Source organism: Drosophila subobscura, chromosome O (assembly GCF_008121235.1).
Source record: "Drosophila subobscura isolate 14011-0131.10 chromosome O, UCBerk_Dsub_1.0, whole genome shotgun sequence".
Classification (NCBI taxonomy): domain Eukaryota; kingdom Metazoa; phylum Arthropoda; class Insecta; order Diptera; family Drosophilidae; genus Drosophila; species Drosophila subobscura.
Genome location: NC_048533.1, coordinates 23956190 through 23975004, shown reverse-complemented (window position 1 = coordinate 23975004; position 18815 = coordinate 23956190). Strand labels below are relative to the sequence as shown.

Here is an 18815-nt window from a genome sequence, read left to right as displayed (position 1 = left end):
TTTTTTTTTTTAAATGAAATTCTGTAATTACATTTGAGGGGTGTAGAAAGATTTTGTTGATTTGTGATTCCTTATTCTGCCCACGATCGCACGTACTCGGAAGCTCATCAATGTGCTAATCAAATTGCATGTTGTTTCGCTTGTTGCCACCTTGGTGTTGGCAGCAGGGCCTGTCGAGCCTCGGCCTCCTCTTGAGCAATTTTCTCGCGTAGCCAATAATTCGCACCGCAAACCAGGAGCAGCAAGGTGGGGATGAGAATGAGCAGCATCATGCCCAACGAAATGCTTGCCACACGTGCCGATTGCTCCTCGTGGCCTGGAAAAGGTGTGTGTGCAATGGTGAATAGACAAAGGTTCGCCCAGAATAAATGTTGCTTTGGAGTGGGACTCGAGTGACGTAATTCATAAATTAAACAAGCATCCACCCAATCTTCTCTACATCGTTAGTTGCCTACTTTAGAGCTGGGCCTTGAGCTGGGGCTCAGCTCAGCTCTCCTCTTCTATTGTGTTATATCTCTCCATATATACTGTTGTTCAGGACAGACAAACACTGCATACTCGGTACAAGCAGGAAGACATACACACACCAACGGACAGACAACTTGTCCATCAATTTGCTCAAGATTGATTGACATTGGCGTAATGCACACAATACATTTACTACTCTCCTGCTGCCTGGAGGTTGGACGTTGGAGGTTGGAAGCGTAGGTGGAGTGTCTGGGTGTGGCACCAATGCCAGAAGAAACAGCAGCAACAGCAAAAAAAAAAACAAAACTCAAATGACAGTTGGTTGAAGATTAATGTCTTTGGCTTTGGCCTTATTGCTTCGTTATAAATTTCATGTAATTTTCGTTTGCATTGCCATTGCACCGAAGGATATACATATGTACACTGGACAACACAGTGAAAGATTTGATTCGATTTAGATAAAAAACGAAGCAAGCGATGGCTTGGAAATCGGACATTTTCAAACCGAAGAAGTGTCAAGCTTAGTCTTTGAGGAGTGCCTTCACTTTTTTCTTAAAATTTTATTTGTTTTCCTGACCTTGTGTCAAATTACTACAGAAAATTGACAGACAGTTGGCTGGGACCGGAATTCAATTAAACAGGCAAACAAAGCGAAACCCTGCAAAGTGTCAACTTTCATGTAACAATTGGCATTATCCGCTCAACCCTGCAAAAGATGTGTGCAAACATTATTGTACAATATATTTAACTATAAACAAGTTTTAGTTTTATTTATGTAGATAAATTGATGAACTTTACAATGGCATTTAGGCCGTTTGTTTTACCTGGGCCGAACACACAAATGAATTACGTGATTTCCATGTGCTTAATGTACAAAGGATTGGCCGGATTTTGGGTTTGGTTTTTGGGGATTTTGGGGTTGGGCTATTATCATAGACATGTTGTTGTTATTTGCTTAAATGTATGGATGGCATTGGTCATGGCCGTGGGCAAACTGCAGATACAAATACAAATACTGTGGATTACACATAGATAAACCATGGCGACAGGTGGGACAGCTTGGACAGGGACACAGTTAAAAAATGTACTTAAAATTAGATTATTATTTTGGCTCGAAAGATTTGAACTTTGCAGCTTTGCAGGGAATGGAGAATCGAAGACGATCGAAATGGGAATGAGTTTAGACCTCCGTGGACTTCTGCACCGATGGCGTGGGCGATGTGGCCAATGGCGGGGATGGCAGGCCACTGTCTTGCGTCAGCTGCTGCCCGCCCGGAAGAGTTGGCGCTGCCCTCAGAGGCGTGGCACTGGCAGTGACTGGCACACCCGAGGGTGGCCGGCTGTAGTACTGAGTGTTACTGGGTAGCACTGGGACGCCGCCGAAGCGGTTCTGGGCCGCCGACTGCGGTGTGTAGTTGATGGAGCTGGCGGCGCTGGTGCGGCTATCGAGGCCACTGAAGGTGGGGCTGTACTGCTGCTGGTGCAGGCGGTCGGCTTCCTCCGGCGACAGGGGCTGGTGGTAGCCGGCAGGGTGAATGGTGCCCGTGTGGACATCGGCCTCGTCAAAGTCATCATCGTCCTCGTGATCGTGGGGTCCATCGACGGGCGAGCCATCGCCGCCGTGCTGGTCCAGGTCGGTGCCAGAGGCGCGCAGGGAGCGGCGGCCGGTCTGCTTCGGCTTCTCACCTGTTACGTGAGGGTTATTAATGTAGGAAATGTCCGTGGCTAACTTTGTGCTAGTTCTATTATCACTACCTTCCGATGAGGTCACATCCTCGTCGTTCTCATCCAGATCCCATTTCTTTGCTGGAAAATCAATTTGCGGTTTGCCCGGTAATGGTTCGTTCGTGCGATATACTTTATCGTAGGACCTACTTTTCTTGAGCGTGCTCGCATCGGTATCGCTGTCATCGTCATAGTTCAGCGTACGCAAATTCCGAGCAGAGCTGGCACGCGACCTGGGCAGCATCGGCATCTGCCATTGCGGGTCCTCCTTCAGCTGCTTCTGGCGGTAGCGGTAGACGCCGCACACGATGCACAGCATCAGCGGGCAGATCACGAGGAAGATAATGCCAATTGCAATGAAAGCGACGCGACGCGTGTAATACACCTCACCTGTGCGAGAGCAACAAGGTCAAAGGTTGGTCAAAGACAAGGCAAATAAAGGTGAGTTAAGGGTGGGTCCAAAGAAGGGTTGCTCTGTGCCTATCATCAGGATGATTTTCATGTTCTGGTGCGTATGAAAATATTCTTAAATAAAACAATGATGTGAAATTTATGTACATAAATTAATCTGACTCTTAAAAGCATGGCCCATACGCACTAGACTGATCAAAATTATCCTGATGGCACTCTGTTAAGGATATTCTAGGGCGGGTACTTACGTAGACACTCGGTGTAGCCATATTCGGGTACGTTCCACAGGCCGCTGGACAGGCACTCGCGACGCTGATCGCCGACCAGAATGAAGCCCTCGTTACACTCAAACGAAACCTTGGCACCAGGCATGAAATCAAAGCTGAGCTTGCGACCAAAGCGAGGAGTCTGCAGCACACCACAGGATACCACCGGTCTGTGAATCGAAATCGTGAAGATTAGTTTCTGTTTGAAATCGTTTCGTTAGGTTTTCTACTGTACTCACTTGGAATTCTCCGCTTGCATATTCACTATACTGTCGTAGTAGTTCTTCGTAAAGTGCGCCAAATCTCGATTCAGCGTCATGGCATAGTCATACTGGCATTGATAGCACTCGCCGCACAGCTCCTCGGCACGCTCCAGGTCATAGGTGCGATTGGCGGGCAGGAAGTCAGCGGGATCCACGACAAAGTTGGGCTGGAAGGTGGCGTTGGCATAGTAGCTGGACATGCGTCCGAATTCGCGGGTAAATAGAGCGGCACCCACACCAGGCACCTCTCGATCTGTGAGCATCCATTTGAGACCAAAGTTCGTGTGGATGCTGCGCAAATCGTTGAGATTGAGTGAGGCCACCTGTCCGTTGGGCAGCATGAAATCGTCCATTGGATTGAAGCTCCAATTGCCAAACAATCCAGCAGTTTTGTTCTACAAAATAAAAGGAATTAGACGGATTTCTAAGGCCAGTTTTTTTCTGATTTCAAACTTACTATAAACTTCCAAGGAAGGAATACGCGACCCGTCATGAAGCCCTCGTTTTCGACCACCTCGACGCCAATGCCGGCATCGAACTGCACGACCACCTGGGACTGATTGAGCAGGTAGGTTGGCGTGTACACGGAGACACCATCAAAGTGCTGGAACTTCAAGCTCTCGCGATCAAAGTACACCTTGCGACCATCGGCCAGGACATCCAGGCGATAACGCCAGCGAGCATGAAGTGGACGCAAGCGAACCTCAATCGTGGTAGTGGTATTGCCCCTCATGGCCACTGCTGTGAGCTGTGTGGCCTGAACCTTGCCGTAGTAGTTGTCCGGCAGCTGCTGGAAGCGGCCCTGCACCTCAAAGCGGTTGCTCTCGTCCGTGCTGCGTGCCAGCACAAACTCGCCCAGTCCGTTGAAGGTGTAAGCACTGCCATCGAAGGTCACGAAGTGGGGATCACCAAAGACGCCAGCAATGCCAGGGGCCTGATAGGCCACACAATCCTGCGAGGGACGACGCTCGAAGCGGTAGGTCTCGCATCCGACAGCCTGCTCCTCCTGCCAGAAGCAGCAGGAGTAGAAGGGACGCATGTCGTGGAACCACATGGAGAGAGATGGTACTTTGCTGGCCTCGTTCCACGGCATCTTGCCCAGATTGTGGACGCGGCGTGGCCGAGAGCCCCACATCTGATCGTAGGTCAGCATCAGGAAGCCATAACGATCATAGCAGCACTGCTGTTCCGCTCCTTGGGCACTGTAGCAGGTGAGAGACAGATTAGCAATGGAGAAGCGATTAAGAATTGTTTAACTTACACTGGTGTACCACTGACCACACAGTGGATGGCTCCTCGGTGGCGCAAACAGCTGGGATTCGAGTCCTTGTCGCACTCACGGTCGGGCCGGAAGCGTCCCTTGTCGAGCACCGCCTGGTCCAGGGTGCAGGGGCACAATGGCAGATCCGCCGCAAAGTTCCTGCAGCGAAATGGAATATTTCAATGTGTAAATGAAAACCCGCGAAACAAAGAGAGGCGTTCGCTGCCGCTAATTAGAGCGGCTTCCATTTCCAATTTGGCATTCGGTTGCCCCATTAATTAGCGGCAAATGGAAATGCATTCTCCGCTTCTAGGGGGATCTATGTCTTACCTGAGGAATCGGTCGCTGCGTATCCAATTATCGCAGAGAGCTCGGGGCCAGCGCAGACCGTGCTGGCGCTCCCACTGCGGGGCCATGTACCAGGCGAGGGGAATGGGCCGTGACCAGAGGATGCTGCGGGGTAGATAGAATGGGGAATTCATTGTAGATTCTATTCAAAAATTCCATTCGTTGTTGCATTAAACATACGCCACTTGGGCTGCCCACAACCTCTGACATTAGCCGTAGTGCAGTCAAATGCAGATGAGAATGGCATTCGATGAACACGTCCCACGTCCTGTCTCAGTGTCTCATCTCGCTGACATGGAACACGATACAACCATTAACATTCAGCATTCATCCCACGCTTGACACATTTACCGCCCGCCTACGGCTGCCATGGAGATATTTTTCATTAAGTTTTCACAATTACTTGGCCATCATGACGGGCCATCAAATGGAAATTAAATGTTGTAACAATGCAAACAGTTTATTTGGCCCGAAACCCCTTTGGACCTCCAACTAAACGACACCCAAAGGTGCCGTAAACCAAAAAAACGAAATGGTTTTATATTACGCCATCAGGGGCGAAACAGGGCTGCGTTTTTGGCCATTTTCTTGATGGTCAATAAGGCCAAAAATATGAAGGTACAAGTTCCGGCTAAAATTGGGTTTCTTCCTGCTGGAAGATAGACTCTGAGCTTCTCTATTGAGCTGCTTATATTTTTTATGGGCCAGCAGCAGCAGCTATGAGATACTTCCAGTTTAAGTGCGAAATAATTGCAGGACGTGAAAGACGGGAGAAAGGCTTAAGCCAAATGCAAACGAGGCAGACATTACGATTGCGATTACCATTAAAAACACATTTCAAATATTGATTAGCTCCGAGAGAAGGTCCTGCGATTACAGGCTGTCATAATAAGCAATCTTCGGGCAAGCCAGAGCAAATTGATTGAAGTCCCAGTCCCAAAAGGGAAACCAGAACGGGGCTGAGACTTGAGGACAGAGTGCACTTGTCTCTCATAGAGATTGCCCTGGCAAATTGAATAAAAACATGAGCGCAGGACACCACCGAGAACTAATTAATACAGAGGACACAGTGGACACACAGATGGAGTGTTTCTGGAGAGCAGACTCCCTTCCAATTACTTACGGACTGAGGGCTAGACCGGAGTACTGCTCGGGCTGTGTGAGATTGATTTGCAGGAAGCCAAACTGCATGTCTCGGTTCTTGTTGTTTCGATTGATGTAGTTTGAGGGCGTGATCACATAGCTGCCGGTATTCGAGTAGCTGGCCTCAATCACATCGATGTACTCCAACTGGGGCTCGATCTTGGTCTCGCGGTAGCCCCACAGGGAGATCATCACGTTGGCATTGGCGTTGGAGGTCAAATTGAAGGAGTTCCAGGTGATGCGAATCTCGTTGGGGTTCTTTTTGTGCACATCATCGGTGGCAAAGAAAATCTTCTCGGTGGCGGCGGCCGGCGTCTCCACGAAGTACTTTCCACGCCACTTGAAACGCTGGGTGCCCACCGATATCTGGAAGCGAATGTAGCCCTCGGCCTTGAGGTAGGGCTGGACACAAATCACGCGATTGCGATCCACGTAGGTGCCCAGCACGGACTCCGTGTCGAAGTGGCAGGTCACACGGATGAGTGGGTCAAAGCAAGGTCCAGTAATGTTCACCACCTGCCCGCCCAGCATATTACCCGACTCGGGGGCAAAGGTCAGTGGCAGCAAAGCGGCATCTACATAACCGATAATCAATCAATTAAGTAATCTCTCAAAGCTAAACGCAGGCTTTCATACGCACCTATATCCTTGTTGCAAGAGCCTATGAGAATCTGCTCGTCCACACGGAATATGTGACGACCAGGGAAGCCGTTGGCCCAGCCTCGGTTGGCCAAATCCCGAATTACCATGTTCTGGCTGTAGGGCTTGTACTCGTAGGCCTGGGTGCCATTGCCAGCATTGAAACCGACCTGAAAATAGGGGGCAAAAGTTCAAATATCAGTGGGGACATGCTAGAGGGAGAATGTACAAGTGCGTGTGTGCCATTGCCATAGCAATTAAATCTCTGCATGCAGATATCCTTGCACATTTAATTAACTGTTCACAAAGTTTGCAATTATGTTCGGGGGCTTAGACAAAGTTTAAATTGTGCGTTTAATTACGTACAAGTGGCTGGCAAACTGAAGAGGGCTCCACACTGCAATGAATGCAGAATTTCTATTGCAAAATACACAGATACATAGAAAGGAAACTTGAGAGGAATAAGTAATATTAGAAGAACTGTAATGAGTGCTCTTCTGTATTTTTGGAGACTATTGAAAGCAGTTAATATTACACAGATTGCATGTACACGGATTTTCTGTCTTAGTGCTCGTCGTTGGATTATTCCATCTACATGTTCAACTTTATACACCCTCCTAGAAACACTAATGTTTTTTCTCTGATTGCTCAGCACATTAACAAACCAAACATGAAAGAGAACGACGAGAAAGGTAAACTAAAAGCGAAAGCAACCCACCTTCTCCTGCTATTACAAACTTTTCATTTAATTGAAATTAATTCCGAGAGAGAAAAAAAAGAACAACTTACATAAGCAGGTGTGCCGCCCTCACCCTTGGTGGTATCACCGCCAGCCTCGGTGTGGGAAAGCCAGTTGAGCACGCCATAATTCCAGATAATATATGTGTAGACCTCATCAGTGGCCAAGACCATTTGGAAGGTGTTTGTCTGCGAAGGGAAATCATAAAAACGATTTAAATACTTTGAAAAGTAGAGAGCAAAAAGGACACTCACCGTAAAAAGAGAGTTGTCAATGCCGCCGGCAAAGGATACATTCTTCCAGGTGGAGATCACCACATGCTTGGGCACGAATGTGTCTGCTCCCACAACACCCTGTCGGATGTCCCACATGGTGCGCTCACGTACCTCCACGCCGAAGCGGTCTGTGCGGCCCATTAGATCACGTTCCACGCTGAAAAGGGAAGATGGAAGTTAGTCGAGTTTTGGGAATACAGTGGACTCATGTGTGTGAATCGAAATCAAATCAGGGCGAGAGTAGACCTAGGGGTGGTACTCGCACGGGTGGTATATGCAAAGTATGACTTCCTAGCGGCGTCTACAGGAAGATAAATGGGTTCGATGTTCGGCATATAAATCAGGAGGCCCAGGCACAGACACGTGCACAGACGATACTGATTTTCCTCTGTCTTATAACTTCCTCGGTTCCCACTTTCCAAATGTTTTCATAAACATTTTATTTATTTTACGCTCTTGTGAGCACTTTCAAGTGTTTTTTGACTAGGGTGTGGATGGGGCTGTCAGCCGTATCGACGTCCGACACATTGGCGACGCCGACGCGGCAACGTGGCGTATGATTTATATGCTTTAATTATTCATTACCCAGCAGCACCGCTTCTTTTCTTTTCTGTGCTTCTCTGTTCTGTTCTGTTCATTTCCATCTGCGTCATAAATTGTTTTAAGCCAGTTTAGTAAAATTACACCCGAGCTCATGCAAAATGCTTAGGACCAAGCCATTTCAAACCCAGGCAGGCAGTCATTGGATCAGACAAATAAATCTTAAGCCGATTTGCCAGGGATTTTTATTACATTGCTGCAGCGCGGGATGAGGGATGCCTTTTATGCGGCTCCCGGGGCATGGACACGGGCACGGGGCACTACTTAAACGAGTTTTCATTGCCGGACAATTGCATGGGAATTGCTCTGCTCTGACCACCACACTGAGGTGGACAATTGGGGATTGCCGGAGCAATCGCCTCTTGGGCGCCATAAGAGGCTTATCAAATGAAGCGTTCGGATCAATACAAATACGAGCATGTCCCGCTGCCTAGCAAATCGAACGCAAATTGAACTATCAGTTAGACAGATGGGCCGACGATGACAGAGCCAAAGCAGAAATGTATTAATATTTTAAATTGCTTAATGGAATTTAAAATTAAATTAAATTGAGCACAATTTATATTCGGTAAACTTTAAAGAATAATGAAGTCTTAAATTTCCTGTAATTTGTGCCATAATTTGAACATTTTCAATTTTTATTTTTGGTTTGATTTCTTATGTGTTAAAAATACCATTCATTGGGATCCATCTATCTCTTTATTTTTATAATAAACCTTAAACTAATTTCTCAGTCAAAGCACAAGGATACGCATTTAGGGTATTTTTCATCGGAAAACAATTGAAATTGCCAAACTCGTTATGCCCCAGCATTTTTGTGTATGTGGTTCTATGGCAAACAAAGATGAATGTGCGGCCTTTTCTATTTGCATTTGCACGGTAACATTTTATTGATTTTGCCACAACGTTTGTTGGACAGAAATGGAATCAAATAAGAACCATCCAATCGCTCAGATGCCAAAGCAAACAAATATGAAAAGTACGGAGAGAGAGACAAACCAGACATGGAGGATTACTTAGCCTCCAGTTCTCTTTGATCTGGGTTATGCCATGCTACTCTCACTTATTTATTAACACTTCAGCGGCCTGCTAAATGCGACTGTAAACAATTATGTAATAAAGACTCATAATGCAGCCATAATCAGCCTATATGCATGTACATTCATGTTCGCCTTTCAATATTTGAGCGCACATAAATTAAAGGTGGCAGCAGATGGCAATGGAAATAAATTACACAATTACGCGTTTCTTAGTCGGTGGTAGACACAAAAAGCAAACAGAAGGGAAGGCTGAATTGAAAGCAGAAGCTTTAGATACCCTTGCATATTTAATAGGTCTATAAAGACTTCATTGTCACCCATTCATATTTAATATCTGAAAGATCCGATGAGATAATATTTCATTCTCTCATTCTGCCGATGACAATCTGACCAAGACAATAAGAGGCTCCACTATACACATGACATGTACTACAATCTATAGACTCTTTTCGAATTTCTATGCTATCCAAACATTTGATCAAATTCGCAAAACCATCGAGGCAAAACCACAAAAAAAGTGGAAATGTGTAAAAGCCGCAACAGAAGAAGAGCCCCGAGAAGGAGATAACCAAACACACACACGCACACACAAAGAGGCTCACAGTTACTTGCATAGTTTATCATTTGTTTGCCGCACTCCTCACCCCGCTCAACTTTAAATGTCTGCAATTGACATTCAAGCTAAAAAAAAAAGAAAGAAATAAAAAAATAAAAGGAGCAGGAAAATTGTCACTCAGCCTAGAAAATGCGCGCGCAGCAGCCAAAAACAGCCGCAGACTCGGCAACTTTTTCCGTGTAAGTAAGCCAAAAAGCCAAACACACATACACACAGTCACTCTCATGCATGCAAACACAGACACAGAACAGATATAGAAAGAGTCACAAAAAAAGTAATAGAAAGTCAGAGGCTCGTATATAACGAAAGTCGAGCTGCTCCGTGTCTCAGTTTCGGCCCACACTCTACCACCTCTGCAGGACCCCTGCAACACCCCTCTGTATCGCTCCACCATCCCCCTCCACACCACACCCCTTTATACAGGCAGTTCTTGAACTACGCCATTATGTACTTTATAGCATACATTCGGCGCTGCCACAGTTTTGTCTGCATTTGTAGGTTAAAATGCCTTTTCGCAGTTATGCAGGGAAACAGTCGTCGCTTTTGCAGCTCCTCCTCATCCTCCTGCTCCGACAGCAGCAACAACAACCCTGTCTACATCCACGTTTACGTCTTGGTCTTGTGCCGTGTGGCCCAATTCCATCTCGGGGCTGGGGTGTAAATGAAAGTGAAACAATGGCCGTACTTAAAGAAAATGGCGAAAATTGCATGTAAGCTGCAGGAGGAGCCGTCCAGAAAGCGTTCGCCGAGAAGTAAATGCAAACAGAGACTTGCAAATGGTCGAGCCAAGGACGCGGTAAAGGAGGTAAGGCAGACTGAGGAAATTCTTATTATGATTGGCAAAAGGGAATAATGAAGTGGCATTATTATTGTGCCCTGTTTGGGTAGCCAAAAACCTTGGTATGACAGCAGCTGCTAAAAGTTTTGATGGAACTAAAAATGGTAAATATTTCCATGGCCTAGACTCTCAATTAGGGAGATATCGATGGTAGCTCTCCAGTGTCTAATTATTTTATAAAATCGAGAATGGGGTTAGGGTAATCTGCAATTCATCCTGCCAGTGTCAGAGCTACCTTTCAGTTACTTACATATAAACGTTTATTTTTAAAAGCTTTCGAGTGCATAAAAATGTAAAAATTCCCCTTTAGCTGTAAATATGCCTTTGGCCCATTGTTTGAACGCTTTTATTTGCCATTTAACTGCCGAAAATGTTTTAATTGTGGCACGCCTGGCCGGCAATTACGATGCTGTTTGCTGTTCCTGTTGCTGCTGGTGGTGTGGCTGCCTGCCCCTTTTCCACACAACAATTAAAAACTCAAACGCGCCGGCAGCGTGCCGCAGATTCGCACCCAAGCAAATACACTTATCCGGCCACACACTGAAACACTTTGAAGCGTTTAAAACAAAGCAAAACTTTAACAAACGACACCCCGGCTCGGCACTAAGTTTTTATATTCCCTTAGTCCAAACGGATCCTCCTCTTAGCCGATTTTATACGTGTACATGTGCGAGTGTGTGTGTGTGTTTGGGTGTGTAATTAAACGTGAGCTCATAATGAATTTAATGCTTAAGCGACCAGCGCGGGGTATGCGCAATGCCCGTGCACTTTCAGCTAATCCAACGCTGAGCGCTAAGTGCGAGCGAATAATCAAATTGATGTCGAATGAGAGAGGAACGTTAGCGGAGGGCAAGTCGAGTCAATAGATACCCTATCTGAGGAATCGTTACACAAATGTATTATCGGATTACAGATGCCATCATTCGGAGTTATCAACTTGCTCTTTGAGCAGAGCACAGCGCTGTTAACAGCCCATGTTAGCCGTCTGTTAACGCTCTCTCTGCTAGCACTCTCAGAGAATTGTAACAGCGAGCGGTTACACAGATCTGTTGCCAATGTTTGCCAATGATTGCTCTGTAAGAGTGTCTTATAATTACGGTGAAACATACATATGAAACAAGTACTGAAGCTGATTCTCAGTCAGGGAGTGAGCAGTGATTGTACAGTCCAGAGAGGGTCTGAAGCAAGAAGGAAAATGTGTGCCAAACGAGTGGGTGAATGGATGAAGGGTAAGGGCATTCTGCAGCAATTTTACATTGCTCGCATTTCGCTTTTGCATGAATTTCGCCTTCAATACCACCAGCCTCTGCTGCTTTATCTTCTCCTCCATGCAAAGTTATTTAAATTAAATTCCAGTCACAGCTTCAGTCTTTGGCACCCCGCAACCCCTGCTACCACCACACACAAACGCACGTACACATCAAAGTTTGACTGAACATTTCCCTTGGTTTTTCTTCGTTTTTTGCAGGCAACCCCACTCCCACACCGCCATAGACAATTAAATGTCAGAGAATGACCGTGACTCTGTTCGGCTCACAGCTGTGCCAATGAGAGAGTTATGCGGGACAAGTTTGACATATTGTCGGAGTCGGTTGAAAACTATACAAATGCATTGGATTGCATTCGCAGCACACTGTCGTTGTTCCTCTTCTTTTTGTGAGAACTTCCTGTGTTGTCAGGCGCTTCGGAGGATGTTAATTGCTCTGGCGTGGCAATTTGTCAGGCGGCGTTGCAAAGTGTTGACAACAATTCGCTCAAAGGGGGTACAGGGAAATGGAAGGGAAAAGAGCGAAAAGGAGAAGAATATGCACACGTAGAATCAACAATATGTGTACCCCCGAAATCCTTAAGGACAGCCAGATAATAGCTATAAATTGATGTGCATTTTTGCTTAGTTTCCATCAAAGTAATCCTTTCCCTAAAAACATTTAAATATTCATACATTTGACTCGCTTGAAAATAGATAAGTCCACGTTCATCATATTTTAGAGTGCCACAAAAAGTAGGCTATTTTCGGTGTCATCTCTGGTGAACCCCTGTCCAGTTCGCTTTCGCTTTTGCTAGTAGTGGTGCTCTGTCCTATCAGCACATGCATGTGTCGCTCAACAACTGACTTGTCACTCTCTGTCACTCCGCCGTAATTTATGCTCTCTTCTCTGTTCGTTTTTTATGACTTCCTGTGGCGGGTAGGGAAAGTCCTGCCTTTCCTTTGAGAGGATATGAAATTTAAGCTGGTTGAAACAATGGAAACCATAATTTATGCTCCAAATACCACGATCTACTTTTGGAAAAGAGACCACATAGAAATGGCAATTTTGGGGGGAATTTGGTTGCTAATTAATGCATTTTTGAGTGTTTCTCCTCTTGTCTTCTTTTACGAGGGGATTACAGAATTTGAAAAGGTTTTTCTGCTGCTGTAAACTCATATAAATAGCCCACAAATAACTTTCAGCTCCCACTGGCGTTCATTTGCATAATTAGCCACCAAAAGTGCGGGTGGCACAGGAAAAAACAAAATCCGAGTCATGTTTGTATAAATTTATGCATTGTCCTCGAAAAGTTCAGGGGGAAAAAAGTGCAGGCCAACGGAATTTAATTATGGCAAAATTAGTGAGGAAAACTCTGGTCATATCCTCTTTGTTGGATTCACAGATAATGAGATGCTGGTCGCCAAATAACAAGATTAGCTGCTATGCAGCGAATAAATCACAGAATGAATGCACCACAAATGAAGAATTATGGAAGAGGAAATCCACTCACAGATAAGGGACAGAACAGAACCAAACAGGTAGAGCCCTCATGGAAATAATAGATAAATGCAGTGGCAATAAATGACACAAGCTAGTACAAGTACTGGCGAAACAATAACATTCACAAACAATGAATGGTCGCACTTGGGGAACTTGGCCAAGTCGAACCTACAGATACAGTTTCAAAGTGTACACTGCGAACTGCAGTTCTGAGTAAAGTCAACCCTTTGAAAGAGTATCCAAATACATTCAGACGACACACACACAATGGGGCCAGCGGAAATGGAGAGCGAGACAAACGCGCAACATACAATATGTACATGAGTGCACATGAATCTATTTCTGTGTGTTCGCTGCGTATATGTGTGAGCAGCATTCAGAAGGCTCTTCGTGGCGACATACGCACGTAGAAGGAATAAAACGAATGCACACACACACACAAACGAATTCTATACCAATGCGCGTATAAATACTTTCTCTCGGCGCGTGCTCTGGGGTTGCATTTTGAAAATGCAAATGCCATTCGCAGTAACATGGCAAATATAAATATGGTTAGCAAATAAATACGAATACAAACGAGCATGCGAAACCGGAAGTGCCGGGAAAGCGGAAGATGCATCTGGCTTACCGGAAATAGACGCCGGGCGTGCGCTGGTCAATATCCGAGGGATAGATGCGACCCACACGGCACTTGCTGAAGAAGATGCCAATGAAAGAGGGATCCCGCTTGGTGGGCCAGTCCTTAATAGGGAACACCAAAGGATATGTAAGGTACTCTGGTGGATCGGAGAACTCCAAATAGCCATTGAGAGAAAGCTGAAAGTAAGACATGTTTAGAAAAAGTTTGAATCGAGTTGAAGGTGTCTGCGACTGTCTTACCCTGGTATAATTGAACCTGAAGCCGTAGAATGGCAGCTGGAAGTTCAAATTCTTGTGGAGCTGTGTCATCGAGGCATGGATATCGAACTGATAGTCGGCACGGCCGCCATACATATCCTTGTCGAAATACCAGTACATGAAGGTGTTCCGCAGCTCCGCCAGACGAGCCGTGGTGATCGTATAGCCTCCGGCTGCCGTCGAGGGAGTGCTCGGCGGGGCAACATTATTGTTGGGATCTGAAAGAAAAAAGCACAAGATATAGAATGGAAAATAGCACCCGTTAGGTTTGAGAAACATTTGTGGGGCAACCTTTCGCCTATCATTATAATTTCACACTTAATCCCTGGAGATTACTTTTTCAATTCCAGAGTATTACTCGCATCTTCTCTACTACTTTTCTAAAGGAGGTGCATTCTATAAACTGGAAGGAAAACTTTGCCATTTTCGCATTTCTTTTTTGATTTTCCTTCCTGCTGCCTCCAACTTCTTCCTGCTGCATCTTGGCCCTCTTGCCTCGCCGTGCATTTGGCCATTAAAGGTCACAGTTAATATTCATTTCTGCTTCTCTTCTGTGGCCCCTCTTTTCTCTAATTTCTTTTGCCGCCTGCCGCCTGCCTCCTGCCACTGGCGATGGCCTTTTAAAGCAATTTAAGCTGATTAAGTGCAAAGCTGACGTTCCCAATGGACCCGGTGGCAGGACCTAAACCAGAACCAGGAACAGTGGCAGGCCGCTTAAAGCTATTGCTCCTGACACTAACCAGAAGACTGCAAAATTGCAAGCGAAGTTTCGACCAAGGGGAGGGCAAAGCTGACTCCTGACAAAGATTTCAAAATATTTCTGGCATCTCGGAGAAAAGCTGAGGATTTTTTGGTTTACCGTTGAGGGAACTGCCATGCAACAGAGAATTTATTTGTCTAGCTTTAAGGTCAGGTTTAAGTTCTGTGTGTCCTTCAATCAATTAACTTGCCCCGGCTGTAATGTCAATTTCCCACTCTTTTGAGTGTTAATTGAATATTTCACATTGAATCAGTGCCAATTAAATTATTTGTACAAAGCAGATTTATGCTTTAATTATGCGTACTATGGCAGAGGTTATAAATATATTGAAAAGAGTTTAACATGGGAAATGAGAAAGCATTTATGGCTCAGCAAATTGTGGATAAACTGTCATCCTCGGCAGCATCCAAAACGGATGACTATGTCATTGAAGCTATTACCAAAGGCATATTTATTCTTTCATGTGGAATCATTGTTAAGTGTAAAGCAGATTTACGCTTCATTTATAATTATATTCATACTCCAATTAATCTCTCTGCGACCTTCCCTTCTGTTCAGCTGTCAATTACCGAATGCCGAGTGAATTATTGGCTATTAAATGCACAGATTTTCGATTGTAATTGCCCGGCTAACGGACAGTCAACGGACACGCGGACGTTGAGGATCATAAAAACCCAGAGACAGAAGAGCAGATTTTTCTAGATTTTTTTCTGTCCTTGAATATGTGAACATCTGTCGCACAATGGCAGCAGCAGCAGCAGCATTATTTTTAATCTATTTATGAATCAATGCCTGCAGCGGGGTATCATAAAGTACGCTAATCCTTTAAGGGTCCGCGGATTAAGAGCAGACGCTGCCTTCTTTTGCGAATACGAGAAAATTGGTGCGCGGAAAATACGTAAAATTCGCGTGTTCGGGTTGCGTTTCCACGGAAACTTGTGCCATATTTATTTTTTATAGTTAGATTTATAGATTTTACAGATGGCTTAGGTAGATTCCTGGAATTCTCCAGGTGGCGAGTCAAGTAGGGAAGGATTTTGTAGAGCGACGGCAACCGCATCGTAATGGTGGGCCTCTACCTGCATCTCTATGGCAGCTGTCGGGATCAGGTAGAAGCTTCGCCGACGCTTCCTTTTGCTATATAAGCCCCGACATTGGTGTGTCCTACCACATTCTGTTAGCAAACCTCAACATGAGCATCAGCACTTTCAACTTCCAGTTCTACAACTACAAAATGCCAGCAGCCATGGGCTGCAGCACTTCGCGCTCTTCGTCGTCGTTCATCAGCGAGCTGGAAATGGACATTGATGAGGAAATGTCCTCACCATCCGTCACCTCCACGCCCAAGCCGCGCTTCACCACGGAACTGGCCCTCCAGCTACAACACGATTCATCCACGCCACCTGCAGTCCCTGCAAAGACCACTCTGCCCTGCCTGAGGCCTCAACTTCACACGGCCCAGAAGCGTTGGTCCATGGAGTTGCGAGAGAAGGTCCTGGAAATGTCCAAGCGCAACAACGGCTCCGATGGTGAGGACCAACCACAGACCACAGAACAGGAACATCCACTGCTGCAGCTGCAGGAAAAGGCAGAGCAGCAGAACGTGGATGTGGATGTGAATGTGAATGTGGACGTGAATCCCATTGTGACCCCGACTGTCACTGACAAAATTAACTTCTTCAACAAGCTGACCAACACCTTCGAGTCCACACGGAGCGGCGCCACTGGCACCGCCAACGGCATCAGCAGCAAGTGCAACAACAACAACAATCGCTTCATTTCGCTGCTGCGCTCCACCCGGCCACAGGGCATTGCCACCACAAGCTCATCCAACAACAGCAGCCTCAGTGGCATCTCCGTCCTCAGCCAAGTGCCGCCCCCGAAGCCCAAGCGTTTGATGGCCACCGCCTCGCCCAGCACCACATTTGCGATGCCCTCGTCCATGGGAATGAGCAGCCAGCGCAAATGCTCGCTGCGTCGCAAACCCTCCATGGACAAGTCGAGGGCCACGATTTCGCGCCAGAACTCGAGCGCCTCGGTGCGGCCCCAGCATCATGCCATCATGGAGGATCTTAGCCTCGTGGTGCCCGTCCGACTGCGCATCGCCGAGTATGAGCAACGCATCTCAATGAGTGCATAAGAGAGGTGTAACTGTGTGACCTATGTCAGAGAGGAGTGGCGTGTGCAAAATGATGGTTCCCAAGGATAACCTTAGTTGTAATCTATCTAAATAGTTTTGTAGCTCTAAGTTAGATGTAACTTTTAAAGACAAATATATAACATAACTAAAGAAGATCAATTTTTTCTGAAAACAAGCAACGTTGTTGAATCTTTTGTTGTGTTTACATAAAACACTCTTAAAGATTAGAAAATTCGTTCCTAGAAGTAAAACATTCCCCATTGTCCTCCTGCCTTTAACCACACCTCAAGCACACATACCACGTAATCACAGTCGAACAAAGAACAAACTCTGACTAACGGTGATGGCATTCCAATACCAATAACCATTCCGCCCCATCCTGAGCGAGTGATAAATAAAGTTCCATTGTAATATGCGACCCGATTGCGATTCCACACACCTGTACTCGTGTAGAGCTATAAACTGATTCATGCTTGGGCAATAGCATGTCTCCTCAGCTCTCTCTCTCTCTCTACCCTCTACCTCATGTATATACTATACAGATATACTATCTTGCCTCCCCCTGTACAACCACGCACTTGTTTTGTTTGCAGAGCCAAAATGTGGAAGAAGAAAACAAGAAAATTGTTAGCTTTTAATGCCTCAACTCGGGCATTATCTTATCGGTGGGGAAAGAGAGACACAGCCACAGAGAGACAGATAGAGAGAGAAGGCGAGCTTACAGCACCTGCCCGAACAAGTTATCGACGAGCAAATATTGGTAACTAAACCAAACTGAGGCCCCCCTGATAAGATAGCCAACAGAACGCGGCGGATGAGTAATGGGTATCAGGGACAACTCACCCCAATTGTAGCCACTGGAGTCCACATCGTACAGCTCTCCCAAATAGTCGGATGGCATAACCAACGCCCCGGACATGGGCTGTGGCTTCAGGCCGGCCACGGTCAAGATATCGTCGGTGCCACGGCTGGACAGCACGGGTATCATCCGCTGTCCTCCCTGACCAGCTCCCAGGGCAGCCTTTGTGGTCGGAATAGTTGCAGGTGGTTTCGGCTTAGGGACTGGTTTCGCTGCCGGAGCCTCCACCTTTTTGGGTTGCTCTTTTATGATCTCTACGAATTCCGCATCCTTTTGTGGCACGGTTTTCGCGGCTGCGGCTGCGGCTGCGGCTGCTGCTGCAGGTTTTGACACGGGCACGGCATTCAGAATCTCATCCTCCAGCTCAGTGGATATGTTCTCGTTGGCCAGGACATAGGCCATGAAGCCACATGCCAGCGCACAAACCACAAACAGTTTGAAACGCATTTTCACTTAGTTTTTCGTTCGTTTGTTCGTTCGTTTATTTGGTTTTTCTTGGCACTGTAAAATAGGGAAACAACACACAAAATATTAGCACTTTCTGATGGGTTTTCTTGTATTTTCTCACAGTTTTTTAAGAATTTTCACTTGATGACATCATCACTATCAGTCAGAGGGCTTATCAGCTCTCTTATCACTTTTCAGCACTTGTCGTTATTCAATTACCAGGCAGAAAAACACGTTCGATCCGGGTCCACGCTCAGCTAAGACTAAAGTTAACTTCACGGAACAGAACCGATCGGGGCGTTGCCAAAACTGTTTCACCTGTCGCTCGAT

General features: G+C 46.1%; 2 protein-coding genes across 4 annotated transcripts; one reads left to right on the top strand and one right to left on the bottom strand.

Moving 5' to 3' along the window:
• Positions 1–12: 12 nt before the first annotated feature.
• LOC117899615 (protein mesh) lies at positions 13–18815 on the bottom strand. 3 transcript variants are annotated; one of them, XM_034809759.1, is made up of 16 exons: positions 18705–18815; positions 18023–18539; positions 14262–14497; positions 14011–14198; positions 7518–7695; positions 7314–7451; positions 6526–6694; positions 5866–6460; positions 4725–4847; positions 4395–4553; positions 3591–4335; positions 3110–3528; positions 2853–3040; positions 2344–2583; positions 2224–2274; positions 1203–2154 (listed from the first exon to the last, which is right to left on the bottom strand). In XM_034809759.1, exons 2-16 carry the CDS (start codon positions 18483–18485, stop codon positions 1649–1651), a joined length of 4398 nt encoding a protein of 1465 aa, XP_034665650.1. In that variant the 5' UTR covers positions 18486–18539; positions 18705–18815; the 3' UTR covers positions 1203–1648. The 3 variants fall into 3 exon arrangements, with proteins under 3 accessions (XP_034665651.1, XP_034665650.1, XP_034665649.1); XM_034809758.1 differs by having other exon boundaries at positions 2224–2583; XM_034809760.1 differs by lacking the exons at positions 1203–2154; positions 2224–2274; positions 2344–2583 and adding an exon at positions 13–316.
• Positions 16226–17237, top strand: LOC117899619 (protein bottleneck). Its single transcript, XM_034809768.1, has one exon. It carries the CDS (start codon positions 16232–16234, stop codon positions 17177–17179), a length of 948 nt encoding a protein of 315 aa, XP_034665659.1. The 5' UTR covers positions 16226–16231; the 3' UTR covers positions 17180–17237.